The following is a 16,828-nucleotide window of genomic DNA, read 5'->3' as shown; positions in this document are numbered from 1 at the left end:
TGTCAGATGGAAGTTTGCTTTGTAACTGTACTATATGCTTTAAGACATAAAGCCCTTCCATGGAAAAGGCTGTGAAGAGGAGGGCCAAAGTGAGGGATATAAGGTGAGAGGGAAACCAACTGTCAGATGGAACTTTGCTTGTAACCGTACTGTATGCTTTGAGACATAAAGCCCTTCCATGGAAAAGGCTGTGAAGAGGAGGACAAAGTGAGGGATATGAGGTGAGAGGGAAACCAACTGTCAGATGGAACTTTGCTTGTAACTGTACTGTATGCTTTGAGAAATAAAGCCCTTCCAGTCTATCAGGGAGGTAATTTCTTCTCTAGAAAACTGCTGATCAGGACAAATGTTAAGGAGTAAAGATTGTCAAAGGCTTTTATGGCCGGAATCGCTTGGTTTTTGTAAGTTTTTCGGGCTGAAAAAGAGACTATTAAAGAACAACACTTATTTCCTGGTCTGGTGTGAAGCTAGGAAATATACACCTTTCCGGTGTATATTTGAAATGTGGGAGAGGGTTGCCATGGAAATGGAAACAATCAGGGGAGGGGCCTGGGTGAGGTGTGAGGGAAGTAAACTGTCAGTTGTAACTTTGTTGCGTTCACTACTGCATGCTTTTGAATTAAATCTTTCCAACTTTGTGAGGTAATTATTTTGCCAGAAAGCAACAGATCCGGACAAGTCAAGTGAACGAACCAAGATGGTGGTTCTCCTTAATGCTTCCTGTTCTCCATCCTAGAAAGAAGTGACAAGTGGAGTGTCAGAAGCAGGGTTGCGTCCTGAACCTGGTTCTGTTCGACATCTTTATTAATGGCTTAGAATAGTGTTTCTCAACCTTTGTTCTGATCTGCAGTTTTCTAGAAAAGAATTTACCTCACCGTCAGATTGGAAGGGCTTTATTTCTCAAAGCATACAGTATGGTTACAAGCAAAACTCCATCGGACAGTTGATTTCCCTCTCACCTCATATCCCTCACTTTGGCCCTCACCTTCACAGCCCCGTTTTCATGAAAGGGCTTTATTTCTCAAAGCACACAGTAGTTACAAGCCAAGTTCCATCTGATGGTTTCCCTCTCACCTCATATCCCTCACTTTGGCCCTCCCCTTTATAGCCCCATTTCCATGGAAGGGCTTTATTTCTCAAAGCATATAGTACGGTTACAAGCAAAGTTCCATCTGACAGTTGGTTTCCCCGTTATAACACCCTCAAATTAAACCTTGCTGGGCTGCTTTTGCCCAAACGGAAGGACAGAATAGGCAGAGTTTCGGAATGCAAGCGGGGTTTTTATTTGGCTCGTGTTTGGTTTTGAAACACAAGAGGTGTGCGTCCGACCTGTTCCTTTACAGCATGAAGACGACAGCCATGTGACACCCTCCCCCCAAAAAAGAGAAAAATCCATGGCTTAGAGGTGGGGGGACGGCAACGAAGCACAGAAACACCAAGAAACATCGAAGGGGTGTGTGTTTGGATTGTCTTTAGTGACCCCTCGGCTGCCTTTCGGCCGATCCCCTTCCCCTTTGAAGCAAGATGGTCTGCGGTCACATCCCGGGACGGTACGAGTGTGTTTCAAGGAGCGAAGCGTTCACAAGAGAGGGTCCCAAATGGCTGAAGTATCCAATGCAACGGAGCCTCCTATTTAGGATCAATATAATCTCTGCTCGCTATTATCAATGATCAATGATCAGAACTGCTGCCCCGCTTGACCTTTTTCCTAGGGTCTCTGCTTTCTAGGTTGCCATTCTGGGCAAGGACTGACCCCTTGGAGACGACTTTGTCTTCTATGGACGGGAAATAATGTGCTCCGTCCATTAAAAAATAAATAGACATGGGGCAAAAGGAAATGGGGAAAAGGAAATAAAAGGGGTTGGATCCCCATCAATAAATAAAAAAGCGCAATTCGGAAGGGGTTAGAAAGCCATCCCGTCATGGGAAGGGGCCACAATCCATACGTCATTATTCTGAAGAGTGGGAAACCCCCCAAAAGGCGACAAAAGGGGACGTTGCCAAGCAGCAAAGTCGTCTCGCAGTCCTCAATCTTTGCAGAGCCGTTCGAACCCAGCGAAACCCAGCGAAAGGCGGCCTTTCTTCGCCTGCGAATGAAGCTCGGCGCAAACCGTGCGGGCTTTTGGTCGTGAACACAGGTTAGTTGCAAAGGTACTCACTGTGCGCGGGGACAAGGGGAGGGCGGCGGAGGCGGCAGCAGCAGTAGTGTATGAGTTCCAAAATATAGAAAAAGTGCCTTTCTTCCATCCCGAAGGAGAAGCCGGGGCCCAGCCCAACCTGGAAAGGGCAGGAAAGAGCAGCGGAGATAAAATGCAGGGTATCAATAAATATAAATGTAACAATAATAGATGCCAAAATGACATCATCATCACCATCTATTATTTCCTCTCCCTGAGATAAGACTATTAATCACATATAACATGATACATGGAGTTACAATGCAAGTTAATATCCATTCACAAAATGCAGGTTAAAATTCACTAACAACAACAACAACACTTAGTGGCTTGAGGAAAGGTACAATATAATAATAATAATAATAATAATAATAATAATAATAATATAATAATAACAATAGTATTACCAGTCTCCCTTTGTAGCTTGAGGTGAGGTACAATATAATATTAATAATGATAATAATAATAATAATAATAATAATAATGATAATAATAGCAATATAATGATAATAATAATAGTATTACCAGTCTCCCTTTGTAGCTTGAGGTGAGGTACATTATAATAACAATAACAATAATAATAATAATATGATGATGATGATAGTATTACCAGTCTCCCTTTGTAGCTTGAGGTGAGGTACAATATAATATTAATAATGATAATAATAATAATGATAATAATATTACCAGTTTCCCTTTGTAGCTTGAGGTGAGGTACAATATAATAATGATGATGATAATAATAATATAATGATAATAATAATAATATTACCAATCTCCCTTTGTAGTTTGAGGTGAGGTAGAATATAATAATAATAGTGATAATAATAATATAATGATGATAATAATAATATTGCCAGTCTCCCTTTGTAGCTTAAGGTGAGATACAATATAATAATAATAATAATGATAATAATATTAATAGTATTACCAGTCTCCCTTTGTAGCTTGAGGTGAGGTAAAATATAATAATAATAAAAATAATGATAATAATGCTAATAATAGTATTACCTCTCTCTCTTTGAGGCTTGAGGTGAGGTACAATATAATAATCATCATAATCATCATCATAATATAAGAAGACGAAGACGAAGAGGAGTACCGTTTGAGGCAGGATATAAAATAATAGTAATAGTAATACTAATAATAATACTGCTCTCTCTTGTTACTTGAGACGGGGTACAATGTTGTAGTAGTAGTAGTAGTAGTAGTAGTAATAATAGTATTACCTCTCTCTATAGCTTGAGGCAAAGTACAAAACAATAGTAATAATAATAATAGTATTTCTGTTCTCTCTTCATGGCTTGAGGCAGGGTACAAAATAATAATATCTATATAAATAAAAATGTAATGTTCGTTTGTGGGATTAACATAACTCCAAAACCACTGGACGAATTGGCACCAAATTTGGACACAAGACACCTCTCAGGCCAACAAGTGACCATCACTCAGAAAAACACAGGGGAAAGGACTTAAGAAGCCAAAAAAGCAAAAAGATGCTACAGCGCATACGCAAAACCACATGTATACACATACATACACACACAAAACACATATTCACAGACTGGGCCACGGCAACGCATGGCAGGGAATGGCTAGTTAATAATAATAATAATAATAATAATAAATAATAATAATACCACTTTCTCTTTGTGGCTTGAGATGAGGTACAATATTAATAATAATAATAATTATTATTATTATTATTCTATGGCTCTCTCTTTGTGGCTTGAGACAAGGTACAATATAATAACAACAACAATCTTTCTTTGTGGCTTGAGACATTTATTCACCTATACATCACATAGTCTGTAACTTCCTCATGATGTATGCCAATAAAGGCTGTGTGTGGGATATAAATAATAATAATAATAATAATAATAATAATAATAACAATAACCCCCTTCCTGAGCCAGATTAGAGCGTAGTGAAGGCAATATGGCTCCTGCATAACCCCGGGTGCTGGGTGTGTTGTGTGCCCACCTTCTCCTTCGTCCTCACGCCGCCCGGGTCTCGGCCTCGATCTTCTGCTCCCCGTGGAGCGTCTCCACTTCCTGCACTTGGGCCACGTTCTGCCGGATGGCAATCTCGGGCCCTCCGCCGTAGAGCGTGCTGAGGTAGATCCACGTCTCCTCGGAGATCTGGCCGTAATCGGCTCCTGGCAGGTCAAGGGAGGGGACAAGACATAAGCTCCGCTCGAGATCCAATGGTCAGCGAGGCCCAAATCCACCTCCTGCCTTGGGATTGGACCAAGGGCCTTACCTGGCTTCACCTGGACGTGGCCGCTTCCTTTGGCCACAGCGATTTTGCTGTTGTCGATGGGTCCGGGAGGCTCTGCTGGAAAAAAGTAAAGGCACCTTTAGTTTGTTTGTTTTTTGTACAATTTTTTTTATTGTGGTATATGAGTAAACAACAACAACCACAACATAGATTCTTCAAAATTCGATGCTCACATGACTTATAGTTCACCTACAATCGGATAGCATTCTGAACTCCTCCAACGATGGAATTGAACCAAACTTGGCACACAGGACTCCCATGACAGAAAATAATGGAAGTATTTCGTGGGCATTGACCTTAAGTTTGGGAGTTGTAGTTCACTTACATCGAGAGAACACAGTAGACTCAAACATTGATGGATCTCAACCAAACGTGACATAGATACTCAATATGTGAGTACCGGTGGAGTTTGGGGAGAATAGACCTTGACATTTGGGAGTTGTAGTTCCTAGGATTTATAGTTCACCTACAATCAAAGAGCATTCTGAACACCAATGATATAATTGGGCCAAACTTGGCACACAGAACTCCCACGAACAAAAATTGGAAGGATTTGGTGGGCATTGATCTTGAGTTTGGGAGTTGTAGTTCACTTCCATCCAGAGAGCACTGTGGACTCAAATAATGGTAGATCTGGACCAAAACTGGCACCGATACTCCATAGGCCCAAATGTGAACATGAGTTTGGGGGAAATAGACTTTGTCATTTGGGAGTTGTAGTTGCTAGGATTTATAGTTCACCTACAATCGGAGAGCATTCTGAACTCCACCAATGATGGAATTGAACCAAACTTGGTACACAGAACCCTCCAGGACCAACAGAAAATATTGTGTTTCCCGATGGTCTTTGGTGACCCCCTCTGACACCCCCTCGTGACCCCCTCAGGTTGAGAAAAGCTGGCTTATGTGGGGAGTAAGCTAGGCTTAAGAGTCAGATTCTCAATCCAACTCAGGCTTCGAACTTGCCACCTTCCAGTTGGCAGTGGTCTATTTCTGCTGGTGATTTACCCTTTGGCAACCCCTCTGACACTCCCTTGCAACCCCCCCCCCCCCGGGGTCCCGACTCCCAGGTTGAGAAACGCTGCTCTAAACACTTTTAAGTCGAGTTTCTACTGTACTAATAATTACTACAATACTTAGTGAACTTCCATCGCTCACAGATTAAGCGCAAAAACTACTTAGAGCCTTCTCCTGGGCGAAAGGCCCCATCCCTGAGCAAGTATTCAATTATTATTTAATTATTTATTTACGACATATATATGCTGCCCTTCTCACCCCGAAGGGGACTCAGAGCAGCTTACAAGATATATATACATACAATATATTATATTATTAGCATTGCACAATATCAGTATTAAATATTACTATATTGTATTATACCATTATATTGTAATATTATTATTAGTATTACATGTAATATAAATATATAATTATAATATCACTACCTCACTACCCTTCACTACCTCTGAGGATGCTTGCCATAGATGCAGGCGAAACGTCAGGAGAAATGCCTCTAGAACATGGCTCTATAGCCCGAAAAAACCCACAAGAACCTAATAATATCATATTATTAGTATTATACTGCATTATATATAATTACCGTTGTCTTTGCCTTTGACGAAGGCCTCCCACTCGCGGAACCACTGCATGCTGATGCAATAGATGACTCCGGGGGACTCCTCCGCTTGGAAGGCTTTGTTGAGCTGATGGGGCAAAGCAGAACAGAGAGAAGGAGGGCTCGGGGTCAAACAAGGGAAGCTACAAAGCAGGCCTCGCCAACCCGTGGCCCCTCCAGAATTCCTGGCCATTGAGCAAGCTGGCAAGAAGGGATTCTGGGAGTTTGGAAACTCAAACTTCTCCGATGTCCCCGCATGGGGAGTTGGAGCTGACAGAGGGTGCTCACCCCACTCCCGAGATTCAAACCTGTGACCTTTCAGTCAGCAAGTTTAGCAGTTCAGCGGTTTAACCCACTGCGCCACCGCAGGAAATGAGACTTGCAAACCAGGAACAGATTTTTTTCCCCAATTTTGTTACAGAATGCCATCGCCTGAAAGCCTCTGGCCTTCCACAAAGCTGTACAAAACCTACATATGGCTATGTGGACTCAGATAACCCAGTTCAAAAGCCGGTATTGTGGAATCTCTGCCTTGATATTCTGGGTAGAGAACAGCAGAAGCCCTGACCTTGATGAAGGTGTCAATCTCCATCTTCCTCCGCTTGGCCAAGGCTTCGATCTCCACTTGGCACACCGAACAGACGTACAGGTGGTTTACGGCTGGGCCGCCTCCGAATCTAGGCAACAGATAGGAAATCCTCACTGTGAGAGCTGTTCAGCAGGGGAACTCTCTGCCCTGGAGTGTGGTGGAAGCTCCTTCTTTGGAGGTTTTGAAACAGAGGCTGGATGGCCATCTATTGGGGTGGCTTTGTAGGTGATTTTCCTGCTTCTTGATAGAATAGGGTTGGACTGGATGACCCACCAGGTCTCTCCCAACTCTAGGATTCCGTAATTCTATGAATTTGGACACTAGGAACCGCAGTGTCCGTCTTAAAGGACACTTCACCCCAAAATGAGATGTTGTCCCCTCTAGCCTGGAGACAGACAGGACATCTGAAGCCTACCTGTTGTAGAGGTATTCCCAGACGTTCTGGGGAAGGATCACCACCAGGTCGTCGATATAATGGTATTTGTTGGGAGGGATTCCTGTTAAGTCAATGAAGGCAGGAAAGGGTTAATTTTCAGCATGGTTTGGGCCTCATCTTGCCGTATATACAGGTGGAGCATTCCCACTCACCTCCGTGAGAGCAGAGGAAGGTGTGGTTGGTGATGGGGCCGGGCTCAGCAAAGGTGTTGAACTTGTTGAGCCATTCCCGGGAGATGTAGAACTGGAGCAGGCCGGGCTCCTTCATGGTGGCCAAGGAGACCACCTTCTGACGCTCCCGGACGGCCTCCTCGCTGCTCTTCCTGTGGAAACAGAGCCAAAATAGACAGGATTAGGAAGGTTGGGGGCGGGGAGTGTGACACTTTAGAGGCAGAAGTTGCTTTGGAGTCCTTTTTTGGGAGGAAAGGAACTGGTTATAATTTATTGATTAATAATAATAATAATAGTAATGATCTTTATTTATACCCCGCTACCATCTCCCCGATGGGGACAAAAATACGATGCAGCACAATAAAAGACAGAATGCAGAAACAGAAAATTACATCAAAAAATAGTTACAGTAGCAAAATAAAATAAAATAAAGCAAATTAACACAATATAAAATCGGACAGGATGGGCAGGCCAATTTACTAACTGTAGCTGCCACGCGTTGCTATGGCCAACCTTCCCTCCCTCTTTCTCTTCTTTCTTTCTCTCCTTCCTTCCTTCCTCTCTCTTCCCTCCCCCCCCCCTTTCTTTCCCTTTTCTTTCCCTTCCTCTTTCTCCCCTTTCTTCCTTCTCTACCTATTCTTGGACTGCAACTCCCATCAGTCCTCCTGACCAACCTACCTAGCTATCTCTATCTATATATCTACCTATCTACCTATCTTTCTATCAATCCATCGATCTATCCATCCATCCATTTTCCTTCCTTAGTACCTACCTACCTTTCTATTGATCTATCTGTCCATCCATCCATTTTCCTTCCTTCCTTTCTGTCTGTCTGTCTGTTGATTATCTATCCATCCATCCATTGCTCGATCTATTTATCCAGCCATCTATGTATCTTATCTATTTATCTATTTTCCTATCCAACTATCAATCAATCTTCCTATCTATTTTTCTATCTATTTTTCTATTTATTTTTCTATCAATCTATCAATCTATCGATCTATCGATCAATTGATCCATCCATCCATCCATCCACCTTTCTGTTGATCTATCCATCCATCCATCCATCCATCCATCTATCCATCTTATCTATTTATCTATTTTCCTATCCATCAATCTTCCTATCGATTTTTCTATCGATTTTTCTATTTATTTTTCTATTTATTTTTCTATCTATCTATCTATCTATCTATCTATCTATCTATCTATCTATCCATCCATCCATCCATCCATCCATCCATCCATCCATCCATCGGTCGATCTATTTATCCAGCCATGTATCTTATCTATTTTCCTATCCACCCATTGATCTATCATCTGTATCTATCTATCCATCTCACAATCTATCCATCCATTCATCATCTATCCATAATACCTAGCAATTATTATTATTATTATTATTATTATTGCTAGATATTATGGAAAGATGATTGATGGATTGTGAGATAGATTATTGCTAGATATTATGGATAGATGACTGATGGATTGTGACATAGATTATTGCTAGATATTATGGATAGATGATTGAGTGATGGATGAATGAATGGATAGTTAAATATCTTCCAAATATCTATCCTTCCTTCCATCTATCCTTCATTTCTTCCAAAAATCTATCCTTCCTTCCATCTATCCTTCATTTCTTCCAAATATCTATCTATCTATCTATCTATCTATCTATCTATCTATCTATCTTATTTATCTATCTAATCTATCTGGAGGATTGCTGGGAGTTGCAGTCCAGGAATAGGAAATTGCTTCTTTGAAAGGAAGACAAAAAGGAAGCAGCCCGTAATTCCTGGAAGGGTGCCTCACCTGTAGAACAAGACGTAGGCCTCGGCGTTCTGCACCACCGTCTCGTGCACCTCGGTGACGTATTGGTCGTCGAACTCATACCACTGGCCGTTGATGACGTTTTGGCAGTAGGCGATGTAATGTCCGCCTGGAAGAAAGGGATCAATCGGTGGGTTCGGTTGCCAGGAGTTACGGTTCTACCCAACGACAAGTCACTAGGATTTCCAGGGAAAATCCGCATTTTTCTGCAATTAATTGTACTGTGCGCGAATAACAAGTGAAAAGCGAAAATTAAGTACAAACAGTAGGGTAACGAACAGAAACTGTTCAATGAGAACATGTGATATAAAGAGAAAGGTGGGTTATAAAGATAATAATAACAACAACAACAAATGTGTTGTCATGGTCACAATCAATGGGTTGCTGTGGGATTCCCGGGCTGTCTGGCCATGCTCTGGAAGCATTCTCTCCTGACGTTTCACCCACATCTATGGCAGGCATCCTCAGAGGTCATGAAAGCCTTTGACAACAAATTTTGTACATTTTTTCTCTAATGGATCTAGCTAGACCCAGAGGAAATACTAGTAACTAGCTGTCCCCTGCTATGTGTTCCTGTGGCCCAGTCTGTGTATATGTGTTTTGTGTATGTATATATGTGTATGTGTGCATATTTATGTATATGTGAATATATGTGTTTGGGTATATATGTGTATAGCGAGATAGATAGATATACATTAGCCATCCCCTGCCACATGTTGCTGTGGCCCAGTCTGTGTATTATGTGTTTTGTGTATGTATACATGTGTATGTGTGTATATTTGTGTATATGAGCATTTATGTGTGTTTGCATATATATATATATATATATATATATATATATATATATAGCTAGGTAGATAGATAGACATACACTAGCCATCCCCTGCCACAAGTTGATGTGGCCCAGTCTATGGATATGTGTTTTGTGTATGCATATATGTGTATGTGTGTGTAATTTTGTGTATATATGCATTTGTGTATATATATGTCTGGGTATAGATACATATATACTAGCCATCCCCTGCCACACGTGTCTGTGGCCCAGTCTGTGTATATGTGTTTTGTGTAATTATATATGTGTATGTGTGTGTATATTTGTGTATATGTGTATATATGTGTGTTTCCAAATATATGTGTATAACTTGATAAATAGATATACACTAGCCGTCCCCTGCCACACGTTGCTGTGGCCCAGTCTGTATATATGTGTTTTGTGTGTGTATATATTTGTGTATATGTGTATATATGTGTGTTTGTGTATTTATATGTATAGGTAGGTAGGTAGGTAGGTAGATAGATAGATAGATAGATAGACACTAGCCATCCCCTGCCACATGTTGCTGTGGCCCGGTCTGTGTATTATGTGTTTTGTGTATGTATACATGTGTATGTGTGTGTATATATATTTGTGTATATGAGCATTTATGTGTGTTTGCACATATATATATATATATATATATATGGGTAGGTAGGTAGATAGATAGACATACACTAGCCATCCCCTGCCATAAGTTGATGTGGCCCAGTCTATGGATATGTGTTTTGTGTATGCATATATGTGTATGTGTGTGTAATTTTGTGTATATATGTATTTGTGTATATATATGTCTGGGTATAGATACATATATACTAGCCATCCCCTGCCACATGTGTCTGTGGCCCAGTCTATGTATATGTATTTTGTGTATTTATATATGTGTATGTGTGTGTGTATTTGTGTATATGTGTATATATGTGTGTTTCCAAATATATGTGTATAACTTGATAGATAAATAGATATACACTAGCCATCCCCTGCCACACGTTGCTGTGGCCCAGTCTGTGTATATGTGTTTTGTGTGTGTATATATTTGTGTATATGTGTATATATGTGTGTTTGTGTATATATATGTATAGGTAGGTAGGTAGATAGATAGATAGATAGACACTAGCCATCCCCTGCCACAAGTTGATGTGGCCCTGTCTGTGTATATGTGTTTTGTGTGTGTATATATGTGTATATATATTTGTGTATATGTGTATATATGTGGTTTTGTGCATGCATTGCAATGTAATTTTTGTTTTTTGGCTTTTTAAATCTCTTCTGCTGTGTTTTTCACTGTTTTTATGAGTGATAGGTGCATTGTGTCCAAGGTAAAGGCTTTCCCCTGACATTTAAGTCCAGTCATGTCTGACTCTGGGGTGTGTGCTCATCTCCATTTCTAAAGCCGAAGAGCCGGCGTTGTCCATAGACACCTCCAAGGTCATGTGGCTGGCATGACTGCATGGAGCGCCATTACCTTCCCACCGGAGTGGTACCTATTCATCTATTCAAATTTGCATGTTTTCGAACTGCTAGGTTGGCAGAAGCTGGAGCTGACAGCAGAAGCTTACGCTGCTTCCTGGAATTGAACCTGCAACCTTTTGGTCAACAAGCTCAGCAGCTCAGTGCTTTAACCCACTGCTCGTCCAGTGGTTTTTGAGTTATGTTAATCCCACAAACAAACATTACATTTTCATTTATATAGATGATGATGATAATAATAATAATAATAATAATATTTCTGACGCGCCTCTCTTTGCAGCTCGAGGCTGGTCTTAGCAGTCAACAAACATACAAATATTATAAAAATTCTACAAGCACACATATTATAATGCAGTTTCATCAAAGATAGCAATCAAAGCATTTCTATACAATTGGTATTAATACGAAAGGACATGGGAGAGGGACTCACTGCCGGCCGTGCCGTGATGGCAGATCACAGAGAGGAGGTCGTAGGTGGTGATTTGGGAGGCGCTCTCCTTGGCCAGGAACGGCCGGAGGTCCAGCCCTTCCAGCGGGAAGGAGACGTGGCTGTTGATCTTGAAGGAGTACATGACCTCGTGCCGGAAGCGCTTCAAGTGGATGCACAGGATCTGCGAGGGAAGGATCGCGGCTCAAAAAGACACCTCGAGAGCCTCAAAACCAGGCCTGGGCCAACTTGGGACTTCTCAGGGTGTTTTGGACTTCAACTCCCACACTTCCTAACAGCCATTTCTCTTAATAATAATAATAATAATAATTTATTTTTATCTTCCCAAGGGGACTCAGGGCGGATACACATACACAGTACACATACACGGAAAACATTTAATGCCCTTTGGACAGATAAGGAGGCACGTTGTGTTGTGTTGACGTCAGCACTCGAAATCCAGTCCCAGTGGGTGCTGTTGCTCCATCCTCTATGACGAAGAGCCATCAGGACTTCCTCCTTCCTTTCTGGACACTGGCATTTTCTGATATTTTTCTTTTATGGTGTCGTAAAATATCTCCCCCGCTTGTTTTAGCAGTACCTAATTTCTCTAATTATAGCACATGCTGTTTTCGAACTGCTTAGGTCAACAGTAAGCTGGGCTTGATAGTTGGCAGCTCATGCCGACCTGGGGCTTCGAACTAGCAACCTTTCAGTTGGTAGATGTTTTCACTGCTGGTAAACTTTTCATTATTATTATTATTATTATTGTATTGTCGAAGGCTTTCATGGCTGGAAACACTAGGTTCTTGTGGGGTTTTTTGGGCTATATGGCTATGTTCTAGAGGCATTTCTCCTGACGTTTCGCCTGCATCTATGGCAAGCATCCTCAGAGGTGAGGTCTGTTGGAACTGGGAAGGGGTTTATATATCTGTGGAATGACCACAGAGTCCTTTGTCTCACCCTGGTCATTCCACAGATATATAAACCCCTTCCCAGTTCCAACAGACCTCACCTCTGAGGATGCTTGCCATAGATGCAGGCGAAACGTCAGGAGAAATGCCTCTAGAACATAGCCATATAGCCCAAAAAACCCCACAAGAACCTATTATTATTATTATTATAGAATATAATAATCTTTATAATCTGTACTCTTTATTGTTGGTCTGTTTATTACACAACTGCAGGCACTGAGCTTGTAAATCCTGTGCATTTTCTGATCTTTTTTCTTTTATGGTGTTGTAAAATACCTCCCCCACTTGTAACTATGCGGATCTACGTTGAACAATGTCTCTCATTGGGGTGCTCTTCACACTTGACTTTTCGTTTGCAATCTCTAGGCTGTGAGGAAGTGTGGGAGTTGGAGTCCAAAACACCTGGAGGGCCCAAGTTTGCCCATGCCGACTCAAAACCCTCCCAGATGTTGGCAAAACCACCTTACCTCAGGTAGGCGGAGAACTTTGCAGTATTTGACCCCATTTCTCAACCTGAGTAAAGAGAAAACAGAGGAGGAGACACACTTGTGCTGCATCTGTTTTTACAACTTCCTCCCCCTTGGAAGAAGTGGGTCTGTGATATTCCCCTTTCCAACAGCTTAAACCTATTGGATATTAATCTCTATGTTCTCCCAAGTCCTCACTCGTTTATTTTGGGGACCATTTGGAGGTCCCCAAAAAGAAGCGTTATTGGAAGCCAGACTTACTTTTTACATCGTTCGCAGCTGTACATGTTGTCACCTGGAAAGGAAAGAGAGAGACAATTGAGCAGAGGTGCGTCAAGCGAAGGAGAAACTACGTACAGCTTTTTATTGATCTCTTTTCAAAGTACAGGCCTTCCCCAAGTTACCAAGAATCAACTTTGTTCTTAAGTTGAATCTGTTTGTAAGTTCCCTGCAACCGCACCTTTGAGCTCGTCGGCAGCAAAGAAGGCGGCGAGGCAGTCTTCCAAGGTGACCACTGGCCCCCAAAACCAGCTGGGGATACAGGACACCACAAATCTGTCGGGAGTGAGAAATCAGGACCCATTTTGGGGCTGGCACACTCCAAATCCCAACGTCCTCAGCCTCCAAATCGCGCCCCAGATCCTAAGAGCTTGCTCCAAACTGGCCTACCTGCGGATGTACTCCACGATGAAGGCGATCCAGCCCTGGGAAGCAGCGTAGTTTTCCCCCGCGCAGGTCCCCGTCTTGGCCGGGACGTTCTGGTAAATGGCCGAGTGGAGCTTGGCCAAGTCCTCTTTGCCCGGGATGGGGAGCGAAAGGTCCTGGAAGGTCTCCACAGTGGTAGAGACCTGCGGAAAGAGGAAGACAGGAAGGTCTATCAAATAGGCCTGTGCAAAACGATCGTTAGTCCTTGTAAATTAGAATCATAGAATCCAAGAGTTGGAAGAGACCTCCTGGGCCATCCAGTCCAACCCCATTCTGCCAAGAAGCAGGAAAATTGCATTCAAATCACCCCTGACAGATGGCCATCCAGCCTCTGTTTCAAAGCTTCCAAAGAAAGAGCCTCCACCACACTCCGGGGCAGAGAGTTCCACTGCTGAACGGCTCTCACAGTCAGGAAGTTCTTCCTCATGTTCAGATGGAATCTCCTCTCTTGTAGTTTGAAGCCATTCCTCCATTGCGCCCTAGTCTCCAGGGAAGCAGAAAGGAAGCTTGCTCCCTCCTCCCTGTGGCTTCCTCTCACAATTTAGTAACAATTACTAAATTGTTAGTAATTAGTTCAGATCCATGCAAATTAATCACTATTAAGAAACATGTGGGAAAAGGGGGGAGAAAAAGGGGCAAGCTCCCGCTGTTGGCCCCAGTTTCTGCCAACCAAGCTGTTTGGAAACATGCAAATGTGAGCAGATCAATACTCTGTTGCTCCATGCAGTAATGTTGGCCGCATGACCTTGGAGGTGTCTACGGACAACGCCGGCTCTTCAGCTTAGAAATTGAGATGAGCACCGAAGTCCCGGAGTCGGAAACCTTTACCTACCTACCTACCATTATTTATTTATTTTATTTACAATATTTATAGCCCGCCTTTCTCAGCCATACGGCGACTCAAGGCGGGTTACAGAGTGGCACAATTCGGTGCCAGGCATTCATAAAAGTGCCATTGAAAACAATCAACATTACAATATAAAACATAAATAAAAACATATTAAAGTATATAATCATCGGTGTCATCTTGTTAAAAACGTTATCCAGTAACATCGTCCAGCCATTCCATGTTCCTCATTCACAGTTCCAATTTATCTATTCCACTGCATAATAATATCCCTGGGGAGTTCCACAGCTGGGGAGCCACCACTGAGAAGGCCCTGTCCTTCATCTCAGCCAATCGCACTTGCGAGGCAGGCGGGATCGTGAGCAGGGCCTCCCCAGACGATCTTAAGCTCCTAGATGGTTCATAGGAGGAGATACGTTCAGACAGGTAAGGGGGTGGTTTTCCTCGGTCCGAAAAGAAGGACCCGTCCCATCCCGCCCCGCCCCCCCCATGAAGCGTGCCCCTCCTCACTGGATCCGCAGAGGTAAGGAAACGCACTCGGTCACAGGTGAGGCACTGCACCAGGCTCAGGATGGAGCCGTCGAAGATGTCAGAGATGACGCTACGATAGCGGATCTCCTTCCTCTTCTTGCTGGACGCCAGCATCTGAGCTGAGAGAGGAGACAAGAGGCGAATGAGGAAGGAATGGCCTCTTCCCTTTCGTCCGTCACCTCAGGGGGTAAAGCATTGGCGGAGCAGAAAGCACACCTCAAATACATAGACTGTCCACTAAAAAAAAAAATACAAAGGCTTTGTGGGACGATGGACCATAGATGCAGGCGAAACGTCAGGAGAGAATGCTTCTAGGACATGGCATATAACAACAAGACTTGCAGTACCTTCACTCACTTCCTGAGACTACTGTGACCCACACTGACGACTGATCAAGACCAAACTTGACACAGAGAGCCCCCATGTCCCATTCTACACCCTGGTGTGGTTTGGAGGAGGATTAAACATGGACAATGGGACTTCCATATGGGAATTGTAGTTCACCCGCATCCACTGAATCCAGCCAACATTGGATCTAGACTAAATTTTGAACACAGGCAAACAATGCCGTTCTCAAATGACCCAGGCACTGCTGGGTCCCCAAGCTAGTTATAAATAAACTTAATGGGTTGTTGTAGTTTTTTCAGGCTGCGTGGCCATGTCCTAGAAGCATTCTCTCCTGACGTTTCACCTGCATCTATAGCAGGCATCCTCAGAAAGGTCAGGAGAGAATGCTTCTAAAACATGGCATATAACAACAAAAAAACAACAAAACTTCTTTTGATGTAAGGACCACACATTAAACAGGAAATAGCACTTTCAAACCAGGAACAGAACATTTTAATGGTGTTATACAGTGTAAGGATAATAAAATGATTATAATATTGATAATGATGATGATCATGCTGATAATAATAACAATATTCCACTGCTATGCTTAATAATAACAACAACAACAACAACTATATTCACAATAATAACAACAGCAATAACAACAACAGTAACAGTAACAACAATAACAACAATATTATGATTTTGGTTCCTGGATTAGGACCACACAATTAAACAGGAAGTAACACTTTCAAAACAGGAACAGAACATTTTTCAAATGTTTGTTCCATAGTGTTATTACCAAGCCTCACCTTTTTTCAGCACATAGGAAGGTCCCAACCTCACGGGGCTTGAACGCGGAGGGCTGCTGGAGAGCTTGGCGTGGACATCATGGTGGACGGGGCTGCAGGGCCGAGAGGAACAGCGGGAATAGGCCTCGTTGTCTGGCTCTAGGGGGAAAACAAAGCAAGCTTCATATTGAGGACAAAAGGCTGAATACAAAAGATTGCAATAAAATAAATATAGTATTGCCACTATCATACGCCAGAGCAGAATCACCTCTGACTTTAAACATCACACCAGCTGGGTAAAATCAGCAAGCAGTTTATTTAGGAATATATGTAGCCAAAGCAGTAAAAAGTAATCCACAGTAAAAAAAAAAAAAA

At 42.5% G+C, this 16,828-nt stretch overlaps 1 protein-coding gene across 5 annotated transcripts in view; it reads right to left on the bottom strand.

Annotated features, from left to right (window-relative positions):
* Positions 1 to 1,259: 1,259 nt before the first annotated feature.
* The window catches only part of USP20 (ubiquitin specific peptidase 20), a 30,861-nt gene continuing 15,292 nt past the window's right edge, over positions 1,260 to 16,828 (bottom strand). For 2 of the 5 annotated variants that reach the window (XM_060757549.2, XM_067471780.1), the window contains exons 11-25: positions 16,475 to 16,612; positions 15,312 to 15,451; positions 13,919 to 14,097; positions 13,710 to 13,804; positions 13,511 to 13,544; positions 13,250 to 13,295; positions 11,812 to 11,992; positions 9,080 to 9,206; positions 7,250 to 7,419; positions 7,077 to 7,158; positions 6,641 to 6,749; positions 6,058 to 6,160; positions 4,440 to 4,514; positions 4,161 to 4,335; positions 1,260 to 2,277 (exon numbers count right to left, since the gene is read on the bottom strand). In XM_060757549.2, coding sequence (XP_060613532.2) covers positions 4,175 to 4,335; positions 4,440 to 4,514; positions 6,058 to 6,160; positions 6,641 to 6,749; positions 7,077 to 7,158; positions 7,250 to 7,419; positions 9,080 to 9,206; positions 11,812 to 11,992; positions 13,250 to 13,295; positions 13,511 to 13,544; positions 13,710 to 13,804; positions 13,919 to 14,097; positions 15,312 to 15,451; positions 16,475 to 16,612 — 1,640 coding nt within the window. In that variant the 3' untranslated portion in view covers positions 1,260 to 2,277; positions 4,161 to 4,174. The remainder of the gene's footprint in view (positions 2,278 to 4,160; positions 4,336 to 4,439; positions 4,515 to 6,057; positions 6,161 to 6,640; positions 6,750 to 7,076; positions 7,159 to 7,249; positions 7,420 to 9,079; positions 9,207 to 11,811; positions 11,993 to 13,249; positions 13,296 to 13,510; positions 13,545 to 13,709; positions 13,805 to 13,918; positions 14,098 to 15,311; positions 15,452 to 16,474; positions 16,613 to 16,828) is intronic. The other 3 variants (XM_060757550.2, XM_060757551.2, XM_060757552.2) reach the window with 3 other exon arrangements.

Source organism: Anolis sagrei, chromosome 11 (assembly GCF_037176765.1).
Source record: "Anolis sagrei isolate rAnoSag1 chromosome 11, rAnoSag1.mat, whole genome shotgun sequence".
Classification (NCBI taxonomy): Eukaryota; Metazoa; Chordata; class Lepidosauria; order Squamata; family Dactyloidae; genus Anolis; species Anolis sagrei.
Note: the sequence above shows the minus strand (reverse complement) of the source record. Positions and strands in the feature narration are given on the sequence as shown.